The following is a 23,061-nucleotide window of genomic DNA, read 5'->3' as shown; positions in this document are numbered from 1 at the left end:
AACCCATGTCGTTCCCGGGGGCTTCCCTGGACACCGTGACCCCTTGCCATTGCCGGCAGTGGACCATTTAGGGGCGATTTGAGGAAGGAATGGGGGTCCTGATTGACTGAAAACCTCCACTGCCACCTTCTAGTAAAATCAAGAAGGCATCCCCGTTTCAAACAAGGGTTTGGAACAGGTTCCGGCTTGGAGGAAATCCCAAAGTGTGGGTCGCGCCTGCAGCCTCGCCAACACTCCAGATGGCACGGGGAGATGCTGTGCGGGGAAGCACACACTTGGATGGCTCCGTGCGGAAAGGGACTTGGACAAGGAATGATCAAACCAGGGGAAGCGAAGGGAACACCTTACTCTCCCACATGTCACGTCTATGTGTGTACACAAGTAATACGTGATAAACACCTAAGTCTCGATCAAGTTAAAAGGGCTCTTCCAAAATGTGCAAATAAACATTCTAAGTGATAAGGAAACATCTTTATCAGAGTTTAATAGGTAGTACTTTTTTTTTAAATTTATTTATTTTAGAGAGAGAGGGAGTGAGTGCATGTGAGCAGGGGGAGGGGTAGAGGGAGAGACAATCCGGAAGCAGATGCCGTGCCAAGCACAGAGTCCGACACAGGACTCAATCCCAGGACCCCGAGTTCATGTCCTGAGCCGAAGGCAGATGCTTAAGCAACCGAGCCACCCAGGCACCCCACTTTTTCTGTTTCTTAACTACAAAACCCAGCAGCCTCTCTGTCCCAGGTCAGCCTCTTGGAGAGTGAAGAGAGGCACCATGGAGACCTGGAAAGACCCAAAGTGCCCATGACCTCACCCCGCTGAGCCCGTCTCTCTCACCCGAGTGTAGACAAACCAACAGACGGTGAGGCCAACGTCAAGCATCTGGGATAGCGCCTAGAACCTGGATGTGGTCAATCAGTGGCATCTCTTGGTCGGTTTAGAACCTCCACTTCCCGCTTTGTGGGGAGACGACAGGTCCATCAGGCCGGCCCAGGAAGGGGATTTCAGGCGTGTGACCTCCCCTCCAGCAGCTGAGATGCCAGGCTGTCAACCACAAAGCTCTCCCCACCATCAGGGATGCTCATGGTCATTAGGACTCAAAACCCCAGCATTGGTGCTTCTGTGCGAAGCACCGTTCTCTGCCCGGCGGGGGGGGGGGGGCCCTACTCTGGAAAAGCGAATGCCAGCAAGTGGGAACTGGCGCTAACACCTCTGGGCTGGCCCCCTGGGACCCCAGGGCCACTCAGGCTGGGGGTGTCCCATGCATTTTAGGATGTTAAACAGCCAGCAGGGGCTCCTTGGGGATGTCAGACGCCCCCTATTCCCTCTCGCTGGGATAATCAAAAAATATCTCCAAACCCTCCCAAGCATCCCCTGGGAGGCAACACTGCCCCCACGGAGAACCATGACCTTAAAGTAGGAAGATTTTTGCTTTCTCTGTTTTGGGGGGGTCTCTGAGTGCCCTGAAGGAGGACTGGAAAGCTTTCTGGAGAGAGAGACGAGAGAAGAGAAAGAATCCACGAGAGAGGGAGGGGGAGGATTCGTGTCCTTTCAGTGAGCAGGAGGGCGACTGCTCCGGAGGCTGGCGTATCCCCAAATGGAGGAGCGCTGGCAAAGCAACGCTCTCTCGGCACGAAAACGGTGTTCCCGTGGTGTTCCAAACCGGCCTTTATGATGAATATTTAACCCAATGATGCGCCAAGAGAATGCCACCCTCCCGGGCTGAGGCTACCAAGGCCCTGGTCTGACAGCCATCTGGACCCCACTTTCCCAGAAGGGCCTCTGGGAAGCCTCAGGAAGGGGCCCCAAAGCAGATCAGAGCGGGGGAACTCACTCAGAGACACCAGGCAATGTCTCTCCAGCAACCACGTCCAACACCTTTGTGGTGGCAGCCTGGCCTGGCAGGGTGGAAAGCATGGTGGGCAACGAGCCTGCCACCCCCAGAGTGGGCTGCCGAGAAGCGTCCCGCTGTAGACCAGCTCGGTGAGGACCAACAGAAGGGCTTCTGTATCTCCTCATCTTCCCTCTGCTCTGCCCTCGGAGGAACCCCCTGTCCAAGGAAGTCCTCGCCCCAGAGGTTGGGTGTGTGCCCCAGGCAAGGAAAGGGCCCCTGACAGTGCCTGCCTCTCTCCGGGGCCCTGGCCGGCACCTCTGGCCACGGCTAGGAGCCAAGAGGAGGAAGCCAGGCCAGGGGTGAAGCCTCAGAATCCTGACTCAGATACAGAGATCCATCTGGGGGGACAGGCAGCACCGTCCCTACCTCCCAGGCCGGGGGGCTGGGATCCACCCCCCCCTCCTCAGAGCTGCTCTCCCCCATGTTCTACCACAGCAGCAGTCGGGGGAAAACACGAACTTTGGGATCAGACAGATCTGGGTTTGAATCCTAACTCAGCCACTTATTAGTCTGAGCCAAGTCACTTGGCTTCTCGGAGCCACAGCTGTCAAAGGAATGCCACTGGCCTGAGGCCACAGTAAGGATTCACGGCGCCTGTCTCCGAGGTTCTCAGCCCTGTGCCTGACATGTGGTAGGTACTGGAATGATACTGTGGTATTTGAGAAAGTGCAGAGTCCCTGTCTTCAGAGTCTTCCTGTGGGCCCCAGCCTCAGCTGGCTCTGGGGCCCATTCTCTCCTCCTTCAAATCTATGCTGGTGCCCCTGTCAGGCACTGTTCGGCACTCCTGTCTGTGCCAGGGCCCAGCTACTGCCTCGGGGACCTCTGCCAGCCTGGCTGTCCCCTCATTCCTGCATCCACAACCCCGCTGTGCACGGTGGCGTGCTCATCGGGCCTGCACGCTCCACATCACCAAACCCCTCCACCCCCAGCCTGAGGCAGCCTCAGCTCCAAACCACTCCAGAAATCCTCTTCCCGCAGTCCACAGGGAGGGCTGCCTCCTCTAAGCTCCTTCAGCACCGCCCCCAAATCATTCCATGGGCCGAGGCTTATCTTTGCAGCCAGACCGAAACTTCTAGAATGTGAGCCTGTCCCTCATCCTAGGCATACACCAGGCACTCACTACCTGCTGCACACAACTGCTCCTTCCATTTCAAAGCTCTCAAAATGGTTCCCCAGTCCTGAGATTTGAAGATGCTTTAAGGAAAGTGGCCTGGTTCGGATGGGTAAAATGAGGCACAGGCAAATGAAGTCCATCAGGGGCCCACGCAGCATGTCAGAAGGAGAGAGGAGGGAGTCGGGCCACCAGCCGCAACTTCATGAATACGTACAGCAAATCCCCAGGGTAATGCAAGAGGAAAGTGAGAGGCAGGATGTCCTGAGCTCAGCCTGAGAGCTGGGCCTGATCAGATGGTTTGGAGCGTTTCACTGATGGCTTTGGCCCCTCCTCCAGGGTTAGCACAAAGGGACCATACATCCCGGGAACAGGATCCCTCCCTGATCTTACCAGGACAGGCCTGGCCCTGCAAATCAAGATCAGAAATGGTCACAGGCAGGCAGGCAAGCGCTCCAAGGGGACAGCACAGGGACACCCTTCTTACCGGCTTCATGAAATCCCACAGGAAATTAGTGTTTCCAGCATCCCAGCCAGATAAACTCCCCACACAGAGCTCAGGCTGAGCTGTGGGTCCCCTGGGAGGAAAGGTGGCCAGAACTCTGCAGCTAGGAAGTCAGGATCCCACCGCTCACAGACCCCCTGAGGCAGCTGTAGGTCCACACACAACATCTCCTCTGCATGGCGAGCCTCCCTCCCCCAGAGGAACAGGCCCCTCGCAGGGTGGAGAAGCTCTGCCTCAACTTCCCCTTCTGTTTCCACATCCCATAGGGCAAGCCAGCAGTAAGCAGAAGAATCAGACTTAAGCAGCCTTTCGGGAGCCTCTGGAAGACATTTACTCTCCCCACCCACTTTCCAGTAGGCTGTAAGGAGAAGGAACGTGGAACCAAGCCTCTGGAAATAATAGTCTCCAAGGCAAGCCCCAGGGGCACAGTGTTCGGTGAGGGCGAAGCAGAGGTGTTCCCTGGCCAAGGCTGAGTCATGGTCAAGAGAGCCTGAGCAGGACACAGGCTTACTTTTCTCCAATAAAGGTCCCCAATAAAGTTCAGAGGACATGGGGAGGGACGCCAGGGAAGGAGGACCGCTAGGCGACTGGCCTCCACGTGGGGAACACCAAGACCTTGGTGGCACTTCCCATGCACTGGCCTCCGCCCTCCACACAGCTTCAGATCCCAGAGATTTAACAAGACCCTTCTGAAGGAATCCCATCTCCGTCCCGGCAAGCCTTTGGAAAAGAGTTCCAAAAGAATACTTTGCTCTACAGAAAACAGTATTTCCTTATACGATTCATGAACGACCTCGACCACTCAGTCGTTTGGATGGTCACACAGCCAGCACCCGGGGGTGTATCCTAAGCGAGGCTGCTACCCTCCCAACTCCAGGGACAGGGACGCAGCCGGTACATCAGACGGGCCACCAGACTCCCTGCCGTCCCTGGGACAGGCTCTCTACCAGAGACGCTGATCAGGCCTCAAACTGGGAGAATAATTGTAACAGGCGCTTTGATGGAAATGGCCTTGTCCACAGCACACCTTTCAGACTCATCTGAACCCGATTCCACAGAAGCTGCTTTATGACTGAGAGCTCGACGCCTGACAACAACGCACAGTTCTTGTCCATGGGTGCACAAATTCGGTCTTGTCCTCCGCCCTGGGAGACAGCCAATTCTGTTCTCTGTTTGCACCTTTATTTCAAAATGCCTGATTATAAATGTTTCCCTTCTTAGAGTTCTCTTTTGAAAGCTTTATCGCATTTGCCTGGTCCTCTCATTGATTAGTAGTGAAACAAAACCTGTAACACTTGGCTGCTTTTATTTCTCCACGAGAGCCCTGATTTTACCTTTTCCTGAAAATTATCCTTTAACAAACTGAAGAACTCTGGGACTGAATAGGGCCTGGCTCACAGGGTCACACTCCTGGGGTCTGCAGCCCTTGGTCTGGACCCAGGACCCAAGCTTCCAGCATCTGAGGGCCCCCTGTCCCCACCCTACCACTCCCACTCTCCACCTGCCTGCGGGCTCCGGCGGCTAACCCTGCTCTCGCACTGATGGGATTAGTACTGGGCTGTGTGCCTGAGGTTAAGCTAGCAATCTCTAGAGCCAGGGTGGGTGGTCCATATTCATAGTTATCCCCCCCTCCCTCATGAACAGCCCCAATTGGTAGCCTTTGCTCCTTGAGCCCCAAACCACAGGTTCCTTAAGGGATGGAAGAATTAATATCCAAACAAAGAGGCAGGGAGGGGGGCTATACTTTCAGGCACCCCTCTCTCCCCTGAGGCTCCTTGTAATTGGATCGGATTTCTAGCCCCACTTTTCCTTACACCTGTGTTGCAGACACAAATCTGCTGCCTTCCTGCTCCCTCTCAGCGGATGCTGGCCCCCTGCCTCTCCCATAGACGCCCCTCGCTTCCAGATCAGTGGAAGTTTTGGTACTGTGCACCGTGCACTTGGGGCATCAAAAAAAGTATAAGACAAAGCCCCCACCTCAGGACCCCTGCTTCAAGGGCTTAGACAAGGGAGTACTTATATACGCACAGAGACAACAGAGCTGTCGGAACAAGGAAGGATGGAAGGTTTTGTCACCCCCAAGAGATGCCTCTTTGGCATACTGATTGTTTTAAGCTGGTTATTTTTAAGAAATTCCGGACATATGAGAAGCCCTGCCAACCCCAGTGGAAGCTACCCTTTTGTAGGAGACATTGACAGGTGTAAGGGAACTGTATTTGTAAGGGTGTCTCCCCAGCGGTACCAGAAGGGGGTGTTTCAAGCTCTGGAAACTCTTACCAATGGAGCCGAAAACCTAAATCTGAAAAAGAGCTTTTCTGTTCTCAGTGAACATCAAAGGCCCACCTTCCTGGCCTGGGATCCGTCCCCATCCCCACCCCAGGGCCGACTCACAACTAGCTAGCCAGCCTTCCCTCTTGGGATTGGGCATTTTCTGCAGATGGGCGTCTCAGCGACATCTGCAACTCCAAGCCTCATGAACTGCTCCCACCACCACCACTACCCCTGCCTAGGGCTCTGAATGTGTCCCCACCTTCAAGCCACTGTCCCCAGGATGCCAGCTTGCCAGGGGCTGGCGCTGATGGCCAAGGGACCCCTCAGCACAGGCGTGCACAGTGGAGACCAGCCTTGGTCTGGAGTGGACAGCACACCTGCTCAGGCCTGTCTCACTGCTGGGAAAACCACCGGGAAACACCGGGCCAGAGATAAATGGGCTGCTAGAACCAAGACCGGTGGCACCCCCCCCCCACCCCGACACCCCGGGATGCAGGGACACTCACGATGTTCATGAGGGTGAGGACGTAGTTCTGCACGTGCTCCTTGCCGTGGAAACGCACCACCGAGTCATCGACCACCAGCAGCACCTCGATGCTGTAGCTGCCCGCCTTCGCGTGCCGCCGCTTCCGCTCCCCGTCGCCCAGCGGCTGCCCCACCAGGCCCAGCAGGTTGGGGAGGTCGCCCAGGCCGAAGGCTGCCAACCAGAATGGGAAGAGGGACAGAGGTCAGACCCACGGGAGTGGCTATGGCTCAGACGCCGCCCACCGGCCCACCCAGCCCCATCGCGTGGGCCCTCTTCCTGCCTCTGGAAGCCAGCTTAGCATGAGGGTTCCTTCCACACAGCGGAATTCTGGGGCACAAGCCCGTTGCCGAGCACCACGCCACGGCTCCGTCTTTGAGGCGATGAACAGCAGAGAAGGGGGATCTGGCTGGGAATCCTGAGCCTAGGTCCCGAGTTCTCACACAGCGCTATCTCCCTGTGTGCCCTAGCCTGGCCCATTCACCCATCCAAGCCCCCCCTTCCCATCCTGTGACGTGGGGATGAACCATCCTTGATCTCTTACCCAGGATCTGGCTATAAAAATAAAAAATGGCAGTGGATAGAAACATCTCAATAAAGAGAATAAATCGTGGTGCTACAGCAAGCCTATGCAGAAACCCCTGGAGTATTCTCCCCACCCAGATCCCTCCCTCCAGGTCACTGCTAGCAACCCAAAATGTCATCACCACCGCTTTGCCTTTTTGGCAAAAAGCAAAAATATTTATTTAACTAGGATTATGAACTTGTATGATGTAATCTAGGAGTTCTCAAACATTTTCTGTAGAGGACCAGATAGTATTTCTGGCTTTGTGAGTCATACCGTCTCTGTCTCAGCGATTCAATTTGGCATACAAGTGCCCATAAACAATATATAAGCAGACAAGTATGTCTGTCCCAATAAAACTTAAATTCCAGAAATACGTGGTGGGTCTTAGTTTGCAAACCCCCAGCCTAACTGAGTCCAATCTAATCCTTACAACTCTCAGGTCACTGCTCCAATATACAGGTCAACATACTGAGGTCCAGAGAAGCTTGTCCTGGTCTGTTCCAATCAAGAGAGCAGACCTGGAAACGTCACCATGGGCGCTATTACCAAGAAAGGTAGCACCCAAAGCAGGTATCAGTCATCTACATCCTAGTCTGAATAGACCAGAGAAACATTGGTTGGGGCAGTCAAGTTAAGGGTTCCTGAGGATGCTGTGGGAAAAACTAATGAAGGGGGGCACCACCTCTCTGTGTGTGAGGGTTATTTTAGACGGATTATTTTTACGAAACAGCAGACACAGGGAAAGCTCTGGAAATTGTGTAGAAGTGAGCCTTTTGTCAAGAGACTTTTCATGTAGAAGGAAAATCCCCATTTGTAAGTGTGTCTCCCTGTCTCTACCAGGAAAAGGAGGATGACTTTAAATCTCGGGAAACTCTTATCAATAAAGAAAGGAAATGACCTAAATCCACATAACCTTCCCCTTGTTTACTGAGCTTTCCTTGGTAACGTCCCATAACCCGCTCCTCCTCTCCACCCACCAACATTGTCTTTAGCTGTTGTCTTTAGCTGGAGATGTTCAGGTGGTGGCCTGGACCACTTAGGGGGTTACTCAGTCTCCCTGGGGCTCTCCCATGTCTACAGGAGGTATCCATGTAGTTAAACCTCTGTTTGCTTTATTCTTGTGTATCTTTTATTACAGGGTGCCTCAGCCAAGAACCTAGAAGGGTAAAGGGAAATTTATTTCTCCTCCCCCACACTAAGGAAGCAAGATAGGAGCCTGGGGTCTCTTGAGAAGGCTCCAAAGCCTTAACATTTCATGATTTCCCCCATCCTACCCTGAAGTTCTGACCCTTGTACCACTGATTTCTATGAATATCCAGTTATGTGAGAATCTCCCAAAGAGTGGAACAGAGGCTAAGGATAGAAAAATGCCACCAGAGCACGCCCAGCATGTATCAAGGGGTGTGGCTGCAGGAGGGGCCCGAATTTAGGAGGTGGGTGGATGCTGGGTAGGTGAGGAAGGCAGGGTCCCCTCCCCTCAAGCCCCACTGCCTGCCCCAGGTGACAGAGAAGGAACCAGAAGGTAGTATTATAAATTCAAGGCCTACAGGAGGACTGACTAAGGAAGGCTGCCACACTGGAGACCCAAACCAGAACTGGGGAACTGACAGAAGCTTCTGGAAGAGAGGACATCTAAGCTGGGCCAGACCGGGAATAGGAGAAACCTGCTGGAGTTTAGGGCACGGAGGATCCCGAGCAGAGGGAAGGACACTGGCAAAATCCACTGTGAGCAAGTATGCGGTGACGCCGGCCACAGTGTGGGTAACCTTGTGGAGGGTTCCACCGGTGTCTCGGCAGAGACGCGAGTCCTGCCTCTCAGCTTCTATGGACACGGGCACTTGAGGACCTGAAATCTGAGGACAGGACAACAGGGGGAACCATGGGACTCTACTGTTTCTCTTTCTCTTCCCTCCGGTTAGCAGCCTGCAAGCGCAAAGGAAGGAAAGCACTGGACTAAAGCGTTGGAAGAACGTGCCCACTGGCCCATGGGGAAAGCAGAAGCATGCGGCCAGTTCACTGAGTGACGCTCAGGCTGGAGAGCGGGGCTCCGGCTGTGGTCGCCCTCACTCGACCTGGCACCTGAGCCCGGGGTGAGTATAGCAGCCTAGAGACAAATGTCTAGGAGAGAGGAGGGGAGGAGAGGGGGCAGGCATTCTCCCCCTGGAGTGGGGACACTAAACGACAGTCACTCCCAACACAACACATGAGCAGGGCCCGTCGATTTACCAACTGCGAGTTAAACGTGCAGCTGGAACCTTGACAGTTCTCCCAGTCAGGTCTGTCAAAGGAAGGCTCAGAGAGGCTGCCGGATGCCTCCCAGGTCACACAGCAGCTTAACGGCCAAAGCCCAGAACAAAAGCAAACCCAGGGCTCTGGCTCTCCCGTGGTCACACCCTCTCAGGGCCCACCCAGACTTCCCTCACAGCAAAGATAGCAAGGGGCTGTGGGGAGGACCTGCTGACGTCACCACAGGCCCTGGGGAGGTGCCACCCACACCCTCTTCCGTCTCTCGTTCTTTGGGCCAGACCTAGGTAACCTTCCAAGTGGGGAGGGTGGGGGGAGCAGGGCCCCTGGGAAGCTTTCCAGGAGCCCACCCAAGAAGCCCCCCGAGAGAGTGAAATGGTGCGGCTACTCTGAAAAACAGCCTGGCAGTTGCCCCAGAAGTTAAATACAGTGTTACCACAGGACGCAGCAATTCCACTCCAAGCTCTATACCCAAAAGAATTGAAAACATAGGTCCACACAAACACCTGTACGAGAACGCTCGTAGAGGTGTTATCGTCATAACCAACAAACAGAAACAACCCAAACGTCCATCCACAGATGGTGAGATCAAGAAAACGTGGTCTGTTCATGCAATTGGAATATCGCCAGCCACACGCAGGGAAGGGCTGACACACGCTACACGGATGGACTGCACAGGCTGAGTGACAGAAGCCAATCACAAAAGGCCACATGTTGCCTGATTCCTTTTACATACAACACCCAGAACAGTAATCCATGGAGAGAGGAGGTAGATAGGTGGCTGCCCCGGGGCTGGGGAGGGGGCAAAGGGGACTGGTCATTAGTTCATGAGAGCGGGGCTGTGGGGTGAGAAGGGAAAGCACAGCCGTAGGAGCATGGTTGTATCTGGGACACAGGCCCTGAGGCCAAGCACCGTCCACAGGGCAGTCCCTGTGGCAGTCTGGCCAGGGGAATTTCTACCTCCAGACTCCAAATGTAGTGTGTTACGTATGAGTAGATGAGTGTGTGAGGTGTGTGAGTGTGCACGCATGAATGTGTGCTCTGTATGAGTGGGTGAGTCTGTGGGGACACGCAGGCTCTTCCGGAAGCAGCCGTCAAGACCACACCCTGAGTGCTAGGAAGAGTCCCCTATCCCCAAGTTCATCGGTGCATGTCAGATACTCCTACAGTGGCGCCCAGGGGGCTGAGGCCCCTTCACAGGCCATAGCTCAGCTAGAAAATCAATCTGATGGGTCTTCTGATGCCTCCTCTTTTTCCTCGAGGAAAGCCAGACCCTGTGGGGTGGTAGAGGCATGTAAGGAAGAAAGATCATGAAGACATAGTATCTGTTCTCTAGGAACGCCCCAGCCTATCTGGGACAAGAAGACAGTCCCAGGCGAAATCCAGAGGGCTCAGTGATCCAGGAAAGGGGACCCTTGAGCTGGGCTGACACTTGGGCAGCATGGGCCATGGGGGCAGACAGAGATGGAAAAAGGAGCTCAGGCTGAGGCAGATTTCTCAAAAGCCCATTTATTGGCAACTAAGCAAACTCTAGCCTAGGCCTCTGAGGCATTTCTCAGAGGGCTAAGAGGTATACCCACAGACAAGAGGTGAAACCTTTTGACTTTATCAAGAATGATAAATAGAGACAGGTACACCCAGAAATGCTAATATACTCCCTGGGCCCAGACCCACCAGTGGTCTTAAATTAACAGTGAATGTCGACAGGTTTCCAAGGAAGCCCTCCACCACAGCTTGTCTTTCTAAGGAGAGACACAGGTGGGCCCAGAACATGGCATCCCCCACAGGCCAATGACGGGGAGCCCCACCAGCCTTCCCCAGCCTGAGTGCCAACTCTGTGAGCTCAGTGGCTTCCTAGCTAGCCACTGACTGTGACGACAAGCAATGTGGTTGGTTCCAGGCTCACGGCCGTGGAGCAGAACTTCCCCAGGGTCTATCCAAAAAGGGATATTGATGGTCTTTTGTTCAGAACTGGCCTCAGATAAAAAGGAGCCCAGGGAGACACGTTCTTCTTCCCAGCCACAGTGGAAGGCATGGCCCTGTCCCAGGCTGCCCCTGAAATCCACCCCAGCTCCCCCCAACACCCCCTGAGGCTCCACGAGTCCCTGATCCCCACCCCCTATCCCAGGCCTGCAGAGCCCTCCACCATCCAGCTCAGCCTCTCCTATAAGCAACACTGGGACAGCAGCGGGAGCCTCAGAGGAGGCCTCGTGTGTGGGGACAATTGGTTTCCAAGCATTCCTTCTCACTCTGCCCCACCCCACCAGGACCCTGGCAGGAGGATGCGGTCCATTCAAGGCCAGATTCTACCCAAGGCCTCCTCGTGTCCTCTTGGCCCAAGGGGCTTCATGGCAAAGCTAAGTTGGACAACATGTCTGGCCATGGGCCTGGGACCAGCACACGCTGCCTCCCCGCTTCACTCCCACAAGCTTGGGTCCTAAGGGCTGCTGGTGTGCGGGCTCCTGTGCCCATTCCCAGACTGCAAGGCTACGCCTGCTCCCTGGGGGCTCTCGCCTAACTGCTCAGTATTTATCCTAATAACAATACTGGAGTAAGAGCAAATCATTTATCAAACACCTGCTACATGCCAAGCCCCACACTAGGAGTTTTATATGGACTATCACTAATACACGCAGCCGGAGACTGCCACAGTTGCCCGCACCTTACAGATTAGAAAACGAGGTTCAGAGATGTTAAGTAACTTGGTTAGGGTCTCACAGCCGACAGTGTTGGACATAGGATTTAAAAATGGTATGTTGGACCCAAAGTGGACCCCGATGTCCTGATACCTGGCAGTTCTCCCAATGAGTGCCCTAAGACCTTCCTTCCTCTGATTCCCAAGGGTTGAGCTGATTTTTAAGGGGGGAAAGAGCTAACTGGAACCATTGCACCTTCTGCAAGGCCAGGAAATTGCCTTCAGAAGCAATGTAGGGCTGCACAGAGGCCTCTGGAGTCCCCAGGGCCTCAGTTCAGGGGACCCGAGTCACTGACCTGGCCCCCAACTCCAGCCAGCTGTAGTAGCCTCTAAAACCCCCTGGGTTTCTCTGCCAGTATACATTCCAGTCCCACTTTACAGATGAGAAGACTGAGGCCAAGGCTCCAGAGGTTAAGGTCCAAAGTGACCTAGAAAATACCGTAGGTCCAGGCCGAGGTGGAGCTCAGGGACCTGCCCATTGCCTACCTTCATTGTGAAGGTCCCCGCCGGGCTCAGCCCACTCCTGCTGGTGGACCTCCCGGCGGTACACCACGTGCGTCCTCCCGCTGGCCTCCTGCTCCTGCTGCCCCCACTCCAGGGGCTCTATGAAGTAGTCGCTGCTGTCCGTGCGGATGAGGCCCGCCTGAACCAGGCCCGCGGCCAGCCGGAGGAGCAAAGGGGGAGAGAGAAGGAGTGTGAATACACCGCACACAACAGGCGAGCATTTGGGAACACACGCATGCATGACTCCCCTGCGTGCAGACCCCTCCTCGACGGCGGGGAGGGGCAAGTGGGTGGGAAGACACCGAGCAAGGGGTGGGGGGGGCATGCCCATTTCGAGCAGAGCGGATCCACTTTTCCTGTGCTGTGGAACCCCATGAGTGTGCAGAATTCCAACCCCAAAGTGCCATCCTGAAGATCTGCCTTTACCTACAGGGCAGACGGGGGGGGGGGGGAGTCCTACTGGTAAAGGTTAATTATGCCTCACAAGGGTGCTTGTTCCCCCACTCCCATACAAAGGGCTATTATTTCAGATTTAAAGCATGTGTGCGTCCACACCCGGGACAGCCGCTAATGTTCGCCAACAACGAAAGAGCCAGGGTAGGGCACAGGAATGTGTGCCCTGTTTTTAATCTAATTTTTCGCCTGCACCAAGATATGCCTGTAAAAATAATCAGGTGTTGGCCTTGGAAATGAAAACATTAAAAACATAACCTTGGCCAAGGCCGGCAAGCGTGTTATTAGCCCCCAATGAAGGCAATAATCATGGGGGCCAACGAGACTTGTAATGCGATGTGTGTGAAGACATGGGTTGGGTTGCACAAGCTCCCGCCCTCCCCGCACCCCCCCTCCCCTCCCCCACCCCGCACCCTCCGTCATCTCCCCCCTCCTCCCACCCTCGCCAGCTCTAGAAAGCAGTCAGACAAGCCCACCCACCACAGTGCCTGAAAAACAACAGGCAGTTCTAAAGGAATATGTATTTGTCGAATTCCTTCACTCATTCAACAGCTACCTATTAAGTGCCTGCTGTATACCAGCACCGCTCCAGACGCTGGGAATGCAGCTGTGAACACCAGGCAGCGTGTGAAGAAACTATTCTTACCAAACCATCAGACCTTCTCCACTTGAATCGAAGAGACTCTTTTTAAAGCAGCTGTGACTTTACACAGCCAAATGCCACCAATATCCCCACCGCAGCCTGTTCTGAGAGACGTCCTCTAGGACCTCCTGAACACGTGCGTCGGCCGCCATCAGTCCTCTTCCAGCCACAGCTACCGCAGCTCCTCAAATTCTGGCATCCCCTGCCCCACGTGGCCACCAGATCTCAGGGCCTCCCATGAGGGACGCAGGCTCTGGAATGATCCACACGGCAGCAGGCTGGGCTGCAAGGCACTGCCGTCCGGCTCACCCCTTCTGCCCACAATCATGGACCTTTCAGGATCGCCATGTGTGCCCCAGTCTGAAGCTTCAATCAATCCGTCAACCACCTCCCTACTCAGGGGAGTTCTTCACTTTTGTTTGGATGCCTCCAGCAACACAGAACTCCCTCCTTCAAGATGTAACCTGTTCAGTGCAGGGACACTGGTAAGGTTTTACTGAGATGCAACACACTTCCCTACACTCCACGCTTTGTAAATAGTCTTCTTATCACTGATGCTAACAATAGTATCTGCCACTTTGTTCACATATCTCATTTCACCTTTACCACAGTCTTAGAAGACAGATGCAAATATTAGACCCATTTCACAGATCAGGAAACAGGCTCCATCGGAATGGTTAAGAAACCTGCCCAGTCACCCAGTAAGTAAGTGACAGCGCAAACCTCTCCCCAGGGAAGATTTAGTGAACCCTTATTTCCCTATCCCGGTTAACTGGGGAGGGCAAAGACCCAAGCCCTGTAATACACAACCTGGGAAAGAAGTTTCAAACCTCTTTGACTATTGATCCCACCAAACCCCTGGGGTCAAGGACAGAACTTACCAGCAATGTTCCTGGTCCATTTTGGGCATTGCATCTGGCCTTGACAGACCTCAGCCTCTGAGACCCTCCTCCTAGAGAGGGGATGGGTGGGCAGGCTCGGCCATGATCAGGGGGTAGACTGGGCAGGTCCCTCCCCCATGGCCTTCGGTTTCCCCATCTGCATCGTAAGAGGTTTGGCGGACCATCTCCTGCTCTGCCCTGGCCAGGAAACCAGGCACCACTTGGGGCAGACAGACTGGCAACGGGAACATTCTGGCTCTCTGCCTCCCTGCCAAATTACTCCCGTCTCTCAATTTACGAGATGTTTATATTTCTGAAAAGTGGTAGCTAATTTTAAAGGACTCAAATCAAATCAAATTTCTGTATAAGACGTCCAGAAAAGGGGGAACTTAAGTTTTTGGAAAATAAAGGTCGACCCTATCTGTTTTCACCGGTACCTTCTTCTCGTGGAAATAGTAACTCCATGGAAACATGCATGAGAAAGGGTCTTCATGCAGCACAGACAGCAACAACACACAGCTGCTTAGAGCCTGCTGAACCACATACTAGGCAGGCCCTCAGGCCATTTCTCCAAATAGAAACTCTCCAAGGCATAGGCCTGGCCACCCGTAGCCAGGATCTGGACCCCTTTCCTATGGCTGCTACTGAGAGGCCTTTCTTGGGAGGTGAGTGGCCAAAGGGGACCTGTCTGACATCTCCAATATGGCATCATGACATCATGTCAGTTGCAAAGGTAATGCCTTCTGCTGTGTCTTCATCCAGAGGCCTCTGCCCAGCCTCCCTGCAGGGGAAGCCCCCAGGTCCAGAGGGCAAGTCTGGGGCACCTGAAGGAGACGGGGTCATGTGGTGTTGGAGGACACAGGCACTGGCTTATCCTTGTCTCCTGCCACAGGTCGTAATTGAGCAAGTTTAGCTGTCTACCATCAGGATGAGGTCCCACATATTTCAGCAGGTAACTGAAGCCATGTTATTTTAGAATTAGACATCTGTGTATATGCGTATATATAAATGTGTTTATTCTGAAATTGCATGTATTTGCACATAAACTATGAGGCAAGGGTACAATAAGGCAACACTTCTCTTAGAAGAGACCCTCAAAGACTGACATATGTGTCCCTGCAGGTACTAAAGTCTGGGCGGAGACAGGGAAAGTGCTCCGTCTGTGCAAGGTCAAGTGCAGAGACAGGGAGCAAGGACTTGGCCTGGGGTCCAGGCACTGGTAAGTGGCGGAACTCTGAGAGGACAGCCATACACGCTCTCTCTAGCTAAGTGTAATCCAGAGCCCCCTTGCTGTGCCCTCGAATTCACTAACCTTTGCAGAATGCCCAGGAGGACCTATTTCAAGATGACAGCCCCAGTGAAGCCAGGTGAGGGGTAAGCCAGGTCCCTCCTGCTTCTTCTTCCAAGGTCAGCCTATGCAGGGCCTCCCCAGAGGATAAAGGAGCAGAGCAGGCCTCCAACCCATCCAACCATCCCACCACCTCCCAAGGAGAGCACATTCTCGGGCCCAAACGTGTTCTGGAAATTCCATTACCAAGGTTTTACTGCCGGCTGTGCTGCCTCAGGCTCCAGGCTTCCAGCAAACCCAGCTTAAAACTCTTCCACTGTAGGAAACGAAAGGAAGCCTAGCAAGGGGATGCCGGGGTGGGGGTGGGGAGGGGGATGCACATAGCTGGGAGCAGTAAGAGAACCTGAAACGGCTTCCCTCCAGTCCCCCCACTCCCCACCCCAACCCAGCAACCTGCTTCTATCCCCGGCCTAGACCACATCACCGGCCAGAACTCAAAAGCCCCCACTGCAGGTGTCCACGTCCCTTCCACCACCGTCCTACTCCCCCAACCCCTGCACTCTGGCTCCAGCTGTCACCAAGCATCACCAAGACCTCCAGCGCGTGACCTCACTGCTCCATCACTGTCCAGACCTCCACTATCACCACCCGCCCCTGCCACGTCCTCGCTTCCCTTCCCCCCACCTTGGACTTCTCAGTCTAGATGCATGATACTTCTGTGAACACCCATAGCTCTCTCTCCATGCCTTTCCTTCCTTTCCACTGCCCTGGTTCGACCCACCCCGACCACCCTCTCCAGGTCAGCATACCGAGGGAGAAACGCACACAGTGCCCACTGATCTCACTTGGAATCAGCGGCTGCATTTCCCTGCTACGTCTGCATCCCAGGTCTCCCGAGGGCTGAGACTCCTACCATTGTTCCCAGCTCTTCTTGTCCTATTTTCAAAGAGAAACAGGCACCATCAGGCAGGCTCTTCCCTACCCTGCAAACTTCCTCCAGCTGTGCCCCTCCTCATCTCCGGCTCCCCTCCCTCTCTCCCTCTCCAGAACTTAGCTCCTGAAATTAGCACCCCTCTTTCCGTCATCACCATGCTCAGGCTCTCTTGGAACATTCTTGCTGGCACACACATGCCCTCGGGGATGCCCCACCTGGGAAACTCCCTCCCCTCACCAGCCCTGGCCGGCTACTGCCGGAGTCTCTGCTCCCCTCCATACCGGACACAGCCGGTGATGGGCCACTCTGGACAGCACTCTAGCAGCCCCACAAAATAGGAACAGTGACCACAGGACCCATAATTCCACTCCAACAGATGAATGGATGAACAGAAAAACAAAAGGAAAAAACTGATGCATGCAGAAACACAGATGAATCTCGAACACGTCCTGCTGAGTCAAAGAAGCCAGGCATGACAGGCCACACAGTATACGATTCCATCCATAGGAAACATCCAGAATGGAGAAAAGTCTATAGACAGATACAGACAGAGAAAGATGAGCAGTTGCCAAGAGCTGGGGTCATGGATGGGGGTGGTGGTGGTAAAGGGTGACCACAAAAGGGCACAAGGCTTCTTTCTGGAATAGTAAAAACGGTCTCAAACTGAATGTGGCAATAATTACCCAAATCCATGCACATCATAAAAATTCACTGCATTGTACACTTTACACTTTATAGTGCGGGACCTGTATCTCAATAAACCTATTAAACAGGATGCATATTTACGGAAATGAGAGACCACACGCAGGTGTACCACAGGGCCATGCATGCACCGCGAGGCCACTCAAGGGATGGCGCCTGCCGCGTGCCGCAGACACACACGCATGCACGCACACCGAGGACATTCGCACACGAGCCGCGCAGGGCCATGGAAGTGTGAGTCAGCGCATCTGGGACCAAGGCCCGAGGAGGCTGCGATCCCGGGTAATTCAAACCTGCTGTGAGAGCTCCAGGCCGCGGGAGCTCTGCTGCCAAGGCCTGGACCCTGGCCAAGGCGAGCCTGAAAGCTGATTCTTCCCGAGCTGCCACTCTGGGGACAGGCAGGAAGAAAGAGCCCTCGGAGGCCAGAGTAAGAGCTGAAGGGCTCGTCCTCAGCCGGTGTGCCCGGCCCTGCATGCCCCACATGCGCAGCCGGAAAACTCCCAGAAGAGGTCAGGGTCTCGGAAGAAACACCAAGAAGCCAACTGCCTCCACCAGCTGGAGGTCTTCAGCTGAGCTCAGGACCTCTGCAGGCCCCACACCCTGGGAAGCGCTAGGGGACAGGCTTCCCAGGCCATCTGCAGCCGGGATGCTTCTCGGGGGAGAAGGGCTGTGGTAGGTGTGGTAGGTCAATGCAGGGAGCCACCCAGCATCCCTGGGTGCTGCCACTCTCACGCCCTGTTGTCTTGGACAAGTTGCTCCCACATCCCCCGTCTCCGGATTATACCAGCACCGATCCTGGGGGCTTGCGCTGAGGAACGTGCACAGAGCGGCTAGTAGGGTCCAGGCGCACGGCGAGGACTATGCTCGTGTTCCCACTGGCTGCCAGGATTATCATCTGCCTCATTCACCGTGTGCCTGGGAGTCCCTGTGGCTCAGGAAGGGAGCAGATGGCTCCAGGAGCTGCATTCTGAAACCATGGGATGGTTAGCCTCGAACTCTGGGTCCCACAGTGACCTGGTTTTGCCCCAACTCAGATCCCTGTCCACACACGGGAAGAAATACTGGAGGAAAAAGATACTATGGGTTGAGCATCCTTGAGGGGAAACTTCCTTCCCAAGAAGTGGCTGCGCCGGTGCAGGGTAATTTGGAAGATGACAAAGGACGTACAAGGTTGCTGGAACACACCCAGCTGCTAGAGACCTGTCTCTGGGTGGCGAAATTGTAGCAACTTCCTTCTCTTTAAACTCTGAGGTGTTTTCTGACTTTTCTATGATTGCCCATCTGAAAAGGGACGTTGGTTCTGCACGGAATGTCAGTCCGCTGCAACAAGTGAGGCATCATTATATGAGAAGCATTTAAAACACAGTTTAAAAAAAGGAAACCAACCCCATGAAGCCCTCCATTTCTGTCCCCCAACTTCCCTGCCAGTGGTGTAGAGGCTGCAGCTGGGAGTCAGGCCCTCCCCAAGTCTCAGAGTCCCCATGTAAAACCAAAGGGTTACTAGCAGGATGGACTGAAGTCACGACGTGCCAAGGTCCTTCTGAGGCGTGGCCCACGGCAGGGGGGACAACCTCTTCCGTTCTGTCCTTCTCTCGGCTGGTCCTCCCAAAACCCCCGACCTGACCCCGACTCTTCCACCAAACACACAGTAGTAGACTTTTCCAGAAGCACATAGCAGTGGGCAGCCCTGCCAGATGCCCATTTGAATCCCCAGGGGCATTTGCAGAATTTCCAGCGCTGAGACCACACCCCAGGCCAACAGATCAAATCTCAGCGGGTGCAGCCCAGGCATCAGGAGGTTCTCTGAGCTGCCCAGGTGACTGTCCTGTGCCGCCAGGGCTGGGAACCACTGATCTGGACTCCGGAAGCTTCCAGACAATGGAATGTTTAAGGGATCATGGGAGTTTCACAGAGTATTATCAACTGTCATCGTCCAACCAGAATCCATTTGCCGTAATGCAGGAAATGGGCAAGACAGAGAGGGAAGGGGAGGACACTGAGAACGGGCTGTGAACGAGAGGGAGGCTGGGCAGGGGGTGCGGGCAGCCGCATTACTGCACGCCTCGGGTCGTGAGCCTCTCCCTGGGCTGAGCCTGACCAAGGACGGTCCACATGGCATCTATCTGGTCTGAGAACCTAACCAGCTCCTTCCCTCTAGGGGTGACTCCCCTGGGAGTGAAGGATAATTCACCAAGTTTGCCCTGAGCTGGTTGGGGGGGAGGCTGTGATCTGCTGGGTGGCCAGTGGCAAGCCAATGATGCCATGGCCACCCAAGCTGGGGAGTCCACAGTGAGGAGGGTGAGAAAATTAGTAGCAGGGCCTCTGTGATGATGACGAAGGTGATGATTGATTCTGTCCTCTGGCACCGTGGACAGCAGTTGCTTAGGCCTTCAAAAGCTTGGTAAATATTCTTAAAGGAACAGTGTCACTTTTTAAGACACTGCCCCCAGCCCTAGCAGTAGATGTCCCGACCCAGGGACAGGACAGGGCCTCACAGCTATAGGTGCTCAGAGTCCCCGTCTGCAGCAAACCCCCACCCTGGAGCCCAGCCAGAGTTCAAGGCAGCCCTTGCCAGGCTGGCAGCCACCCCCACTTTCCATTCCCTGTGCCCAGAAGCCATGTGGCTCCAAAGTGTCCCCCCATCACTACCATAGCACACCAAGCTCGGGCTGGGAGCTCTACCTGGCCACCCCATGCTTGGCCCTGTGTCCTGGCGGTGGCAGCAGCTTTGGGACAAGAAGACAGGAAGCAGTGGGAAAGCTGTCAGGAGGGAGTGTGGCTGCCAGGCCCTGAGCCGAGGAGGGCCTCCCTGCACTGAGGGCCCTGCAGTCGGAGCCCCACAGCTCAGAAGCAAGGCAGCTGACCGCAGGGTGGCTCCCGGAAGAGGTGAGCCAGTACCCCCCTGCCAAGAGCTGAGGGCCAGCCCCCCTCACCTCACTTGTCCCAGCCAGACCTCCCCTCTGGTCCATCTGACAACACCCTGGCCCAGAGGGACGCCGACCTGGTTTTCAGCCATGCTCCCCACAACGAGGTCACGCATGTAAAATGTTTACCACTGAGACCGATACACAGCAGGGCCGCAGTGGGTGATAAATGAGGGATGGGGCGGTGGCAGGGAAGGTTCCCTACGCAAGGCGGGTAGGCATGGCAGGATGGAAGCAGGAGTGAACTCAGTCATGGGGTTTCCCGTGCAGGGTCGAGCTCCAGCCACGAGCTGCCCCTGACCACACATGCCCTCACTGCCCTCCATGGGGAGGAAGCCCGATTAGCTGGGGCACCTTACTACCCTTGCTCCTGACCTATGCCTGGCGCCATGAACATGTTCTTTAGAATTCTCAGAACTCTGACAGGTCACCAAACCTTGTCTGTGCGAAGCCCTGTCAGTCACTAGCAACGCAAGTGCTCACACCCCAGCCACGTGGGGCACTCGCCAGGCACCTGAGTCCTGTACGTCTCTGCATTTGCCCTGCTCCTAAACCTCTGTCTGGTACGGTTCCCCTGTCATTCATTCCTGAGCTGCGTACTGAGCAGGCCCCATTCTAGATGCTGGGATCACAGCCCAAACCCCTTCCTCACCTCAAGCTCACATTCTATGCAGTGAGACAGGCAATCAGTAAAACCATGGCATACCAGATGAAAGGAGCCGGGGGTGGGGGGTACTTAAGCAGAGGAGAGCAATGGGATCAGGAATGGAGTCAGGAAAGAGGTTATGCAGAAGATGACATTTGAGCAAACGCCTGAGGGAGATGACGGGAGGAGGAGGGCTCCAGACGAGGGCAGTCAGGGGAGCACTACGGGAGGAGGGGTCCCAGGAGGACGAGGAGGGGGGACCACAGCCCCAGCCTACTTGGGTCGTCTAGCCCAAAGAGGCTGCTCCCACAGGAGCGTCACGGGAGCGCTGGGCTTGAGCAAGACTGCTCTGGCTGCTGGTGGTGATGGAAGACAGGGGCAGGGATAGAGGCAAGGAAATCGGTTAGGGAGGCCACAACTGGCGTCCCAGAGAGGGGTGGCATCTGGACCCCCCCCAACTTGTTTTTCCTGTCAAGGCATTTGTTTCCCTTTGGGAATTATTGGCAACAAAAATTTCCCCTCCCACGGCAGCCACACGAGCCCTGTTCCACACCTGGAACCACACACGCTCACACGTGGGCCTCCACACCTTCGTGGCTGCTGTGAGCTCTGCCAGGCCTGCCCCTCCGGCCCAGCTCAGATGTCACCCCATCATCATTCCTTCCTCCGTGTCCCTGGAGGGGGACATGGCTCGTGGCCATGCTCTGTCCCCACCCTGGGGATATTCCTCTCTATTGCTCTTCGAAATGTGAGCTTCAGAAGGACAAATACTGAGACACACCAGGGGCCCTACTTTGAGACCAAACCTCCTTCAATAAGCATCCTTCGGGCCAAGTCCCCTTAACAAACTCCCTCGGGCATATGGGCCTTCATGAGGAACCTGCTCCCCATACAATGTCGACACAGCTGAGGGGACAACATATTTTACCTAGAGTCTCCCCACGAGGGGCGATGAATTATGAGGTGACAAAGCACCAAGCTTTCAACGCACCCAGGCCAGCGGCCTGTCGGGCTACAGAACACAAGGCCTCTTTGGGCTAGAGTTGCTCATTCAGAGTTCAAGTTCCTGCTGGCCTCCAGGAGCAGAATGAACCACTACTGGGGGGGGTGGGGCATTGAGAGGGGTTCGGGGGTATGGGCATTTTCTGGACAGATCCAAGTTATAAATATTTGGTCAGCTTAAAAGCAAAGGCTGACAAAAGGCTTCAGACAACCCACTGGGAACAGGGTTTGCATTCAGACCAACTGTGTCCCCACAAACACTCCCACCTTCAAATCAAACATTTTTCTGAAAGGAGCCTGTTCTACCCACCCCTCAGTCATGTTAGGGAAAGCAGAAGAAAAGGAGACTGCAGGCTGTCTGATATTCTCTGACAAGTGAAGTGTGCGAACTAGCAGCCCACTGCCCTGTATTTCTAAAATGGCTAAAACAGTGGCAATACTGACTTAGGGCCAAGAAACACCGAAGGTTCTGTTCGGCCTTCAGATCCTGCTAACCGGGCAGGTGACACTGTGTTTTCTTAGTTGGCTTCCCAGTTTTCGGGGAAACAAGGACATGCAGAAGTTCAGCGTCCTGCCCTCGTGGTGGGAACCAGGCCCAAGGACTGCCGGGACGCACCCCAGAGGGCAACCACCGGGCCCATTGCTTTAGCATTTGGGCTCTAAAGCCGTGGCCATGGCTGGTGCATCTCTGGCCCACATGGGGCTGACGACCTGAATCACTGTCAACATGTACTCGGTCCTTGCCCACTGACTCAGGAGAGGACAAGAGTGGGATTGTGGGGAAGCACTGGACAGGGAGCCAGAGGTCCTGACAGTTGCTGTGTGATCCTGGGTGAGTCTTTTCCCCTCCCTGAGCCTCAGCTTCCTCATCTAGAAAACTAAGAGGGGACCAAGAGGCCCTGAAAGCCTCCTTCAGCCACAGCTGTCTGCACTTGGGCTAAAGTCAAGGTCATCTGGGCAAACGAGGCTGAGCTGAACTCATCACTGGAGGTTTTCATAACACGAGGATTATCTGTGCTAACAGGAAACTCGGCTGCCAGAGCGGAGGCAGCCTGCAAAGATTACTGTTATTGTTGTGGTCCGGGTCATTGTTGTTGTTTCGCAGACTCTGAAGGCAGGGCAAGGCCCACCTGCTAAAAACAGAATGCCAGGCCTGGCAGATGGCTTGGAAATGTCCCGCGGCACAAATGCCCTGGGTCCCCTCCAAAAGCCCACTCCCCGGCCTCTAAGCCACGGAGCATGGGAGGCAGAGGGAAGGCAAGCACAGCCCCCACCA

At 54.8% G+C, this 23,061-nt stretch overlaps 1 protein-coding gene across 1 annotated transcript in view; it reads right to left on the bottom strand.

Moving 5' to 3' along the window:
• ADAMTS14 (ADAM metallopeptidase with thrombospondin type 1 motif 14) overlaps positions 1-23,061 on the bottom strand; it is a 71,003-nt gene that overhangs the window by 36,668 nt on the left and 11,274 nt on the right. Inside the window, exons 3-4 of the mRNA XM_032312193.1 lie at positions 12,295-12,451; positions 6,285-6,475 (exon numbers count right to left, since the gene is read on the bottom strand). Of these exons, the coding sequence (XP_032168084.1) occupies positions 6,285-6,475; positions 12,295-12,451 (348 nt within the window). The remainder of the gene's footprint in view (positions 1-6,284; positions 6,476-12,294; positions 12,452-23,061) is intronic.

The sequence above is a fragment of the Mustela erminea genome, chromosome 14 (genome assembly GCF_009829155.1).
Source record: "Mustela erminea isolate mMusErm1 chromosome 14, mMusErm1.Pri, whole genome shotgun sequence".
In the NCBI taxonomy this organism is placed as follows: Eukaryota; Metazoa; Chordata; class Mammalia; order Carnivora; family Mustelidae; genus Mustela; species Mustela erminea.
Note: the sequence above shows the minus strand (reverse complement) of the source record. Positions and strands in the feature narration are given on the sequence as shown.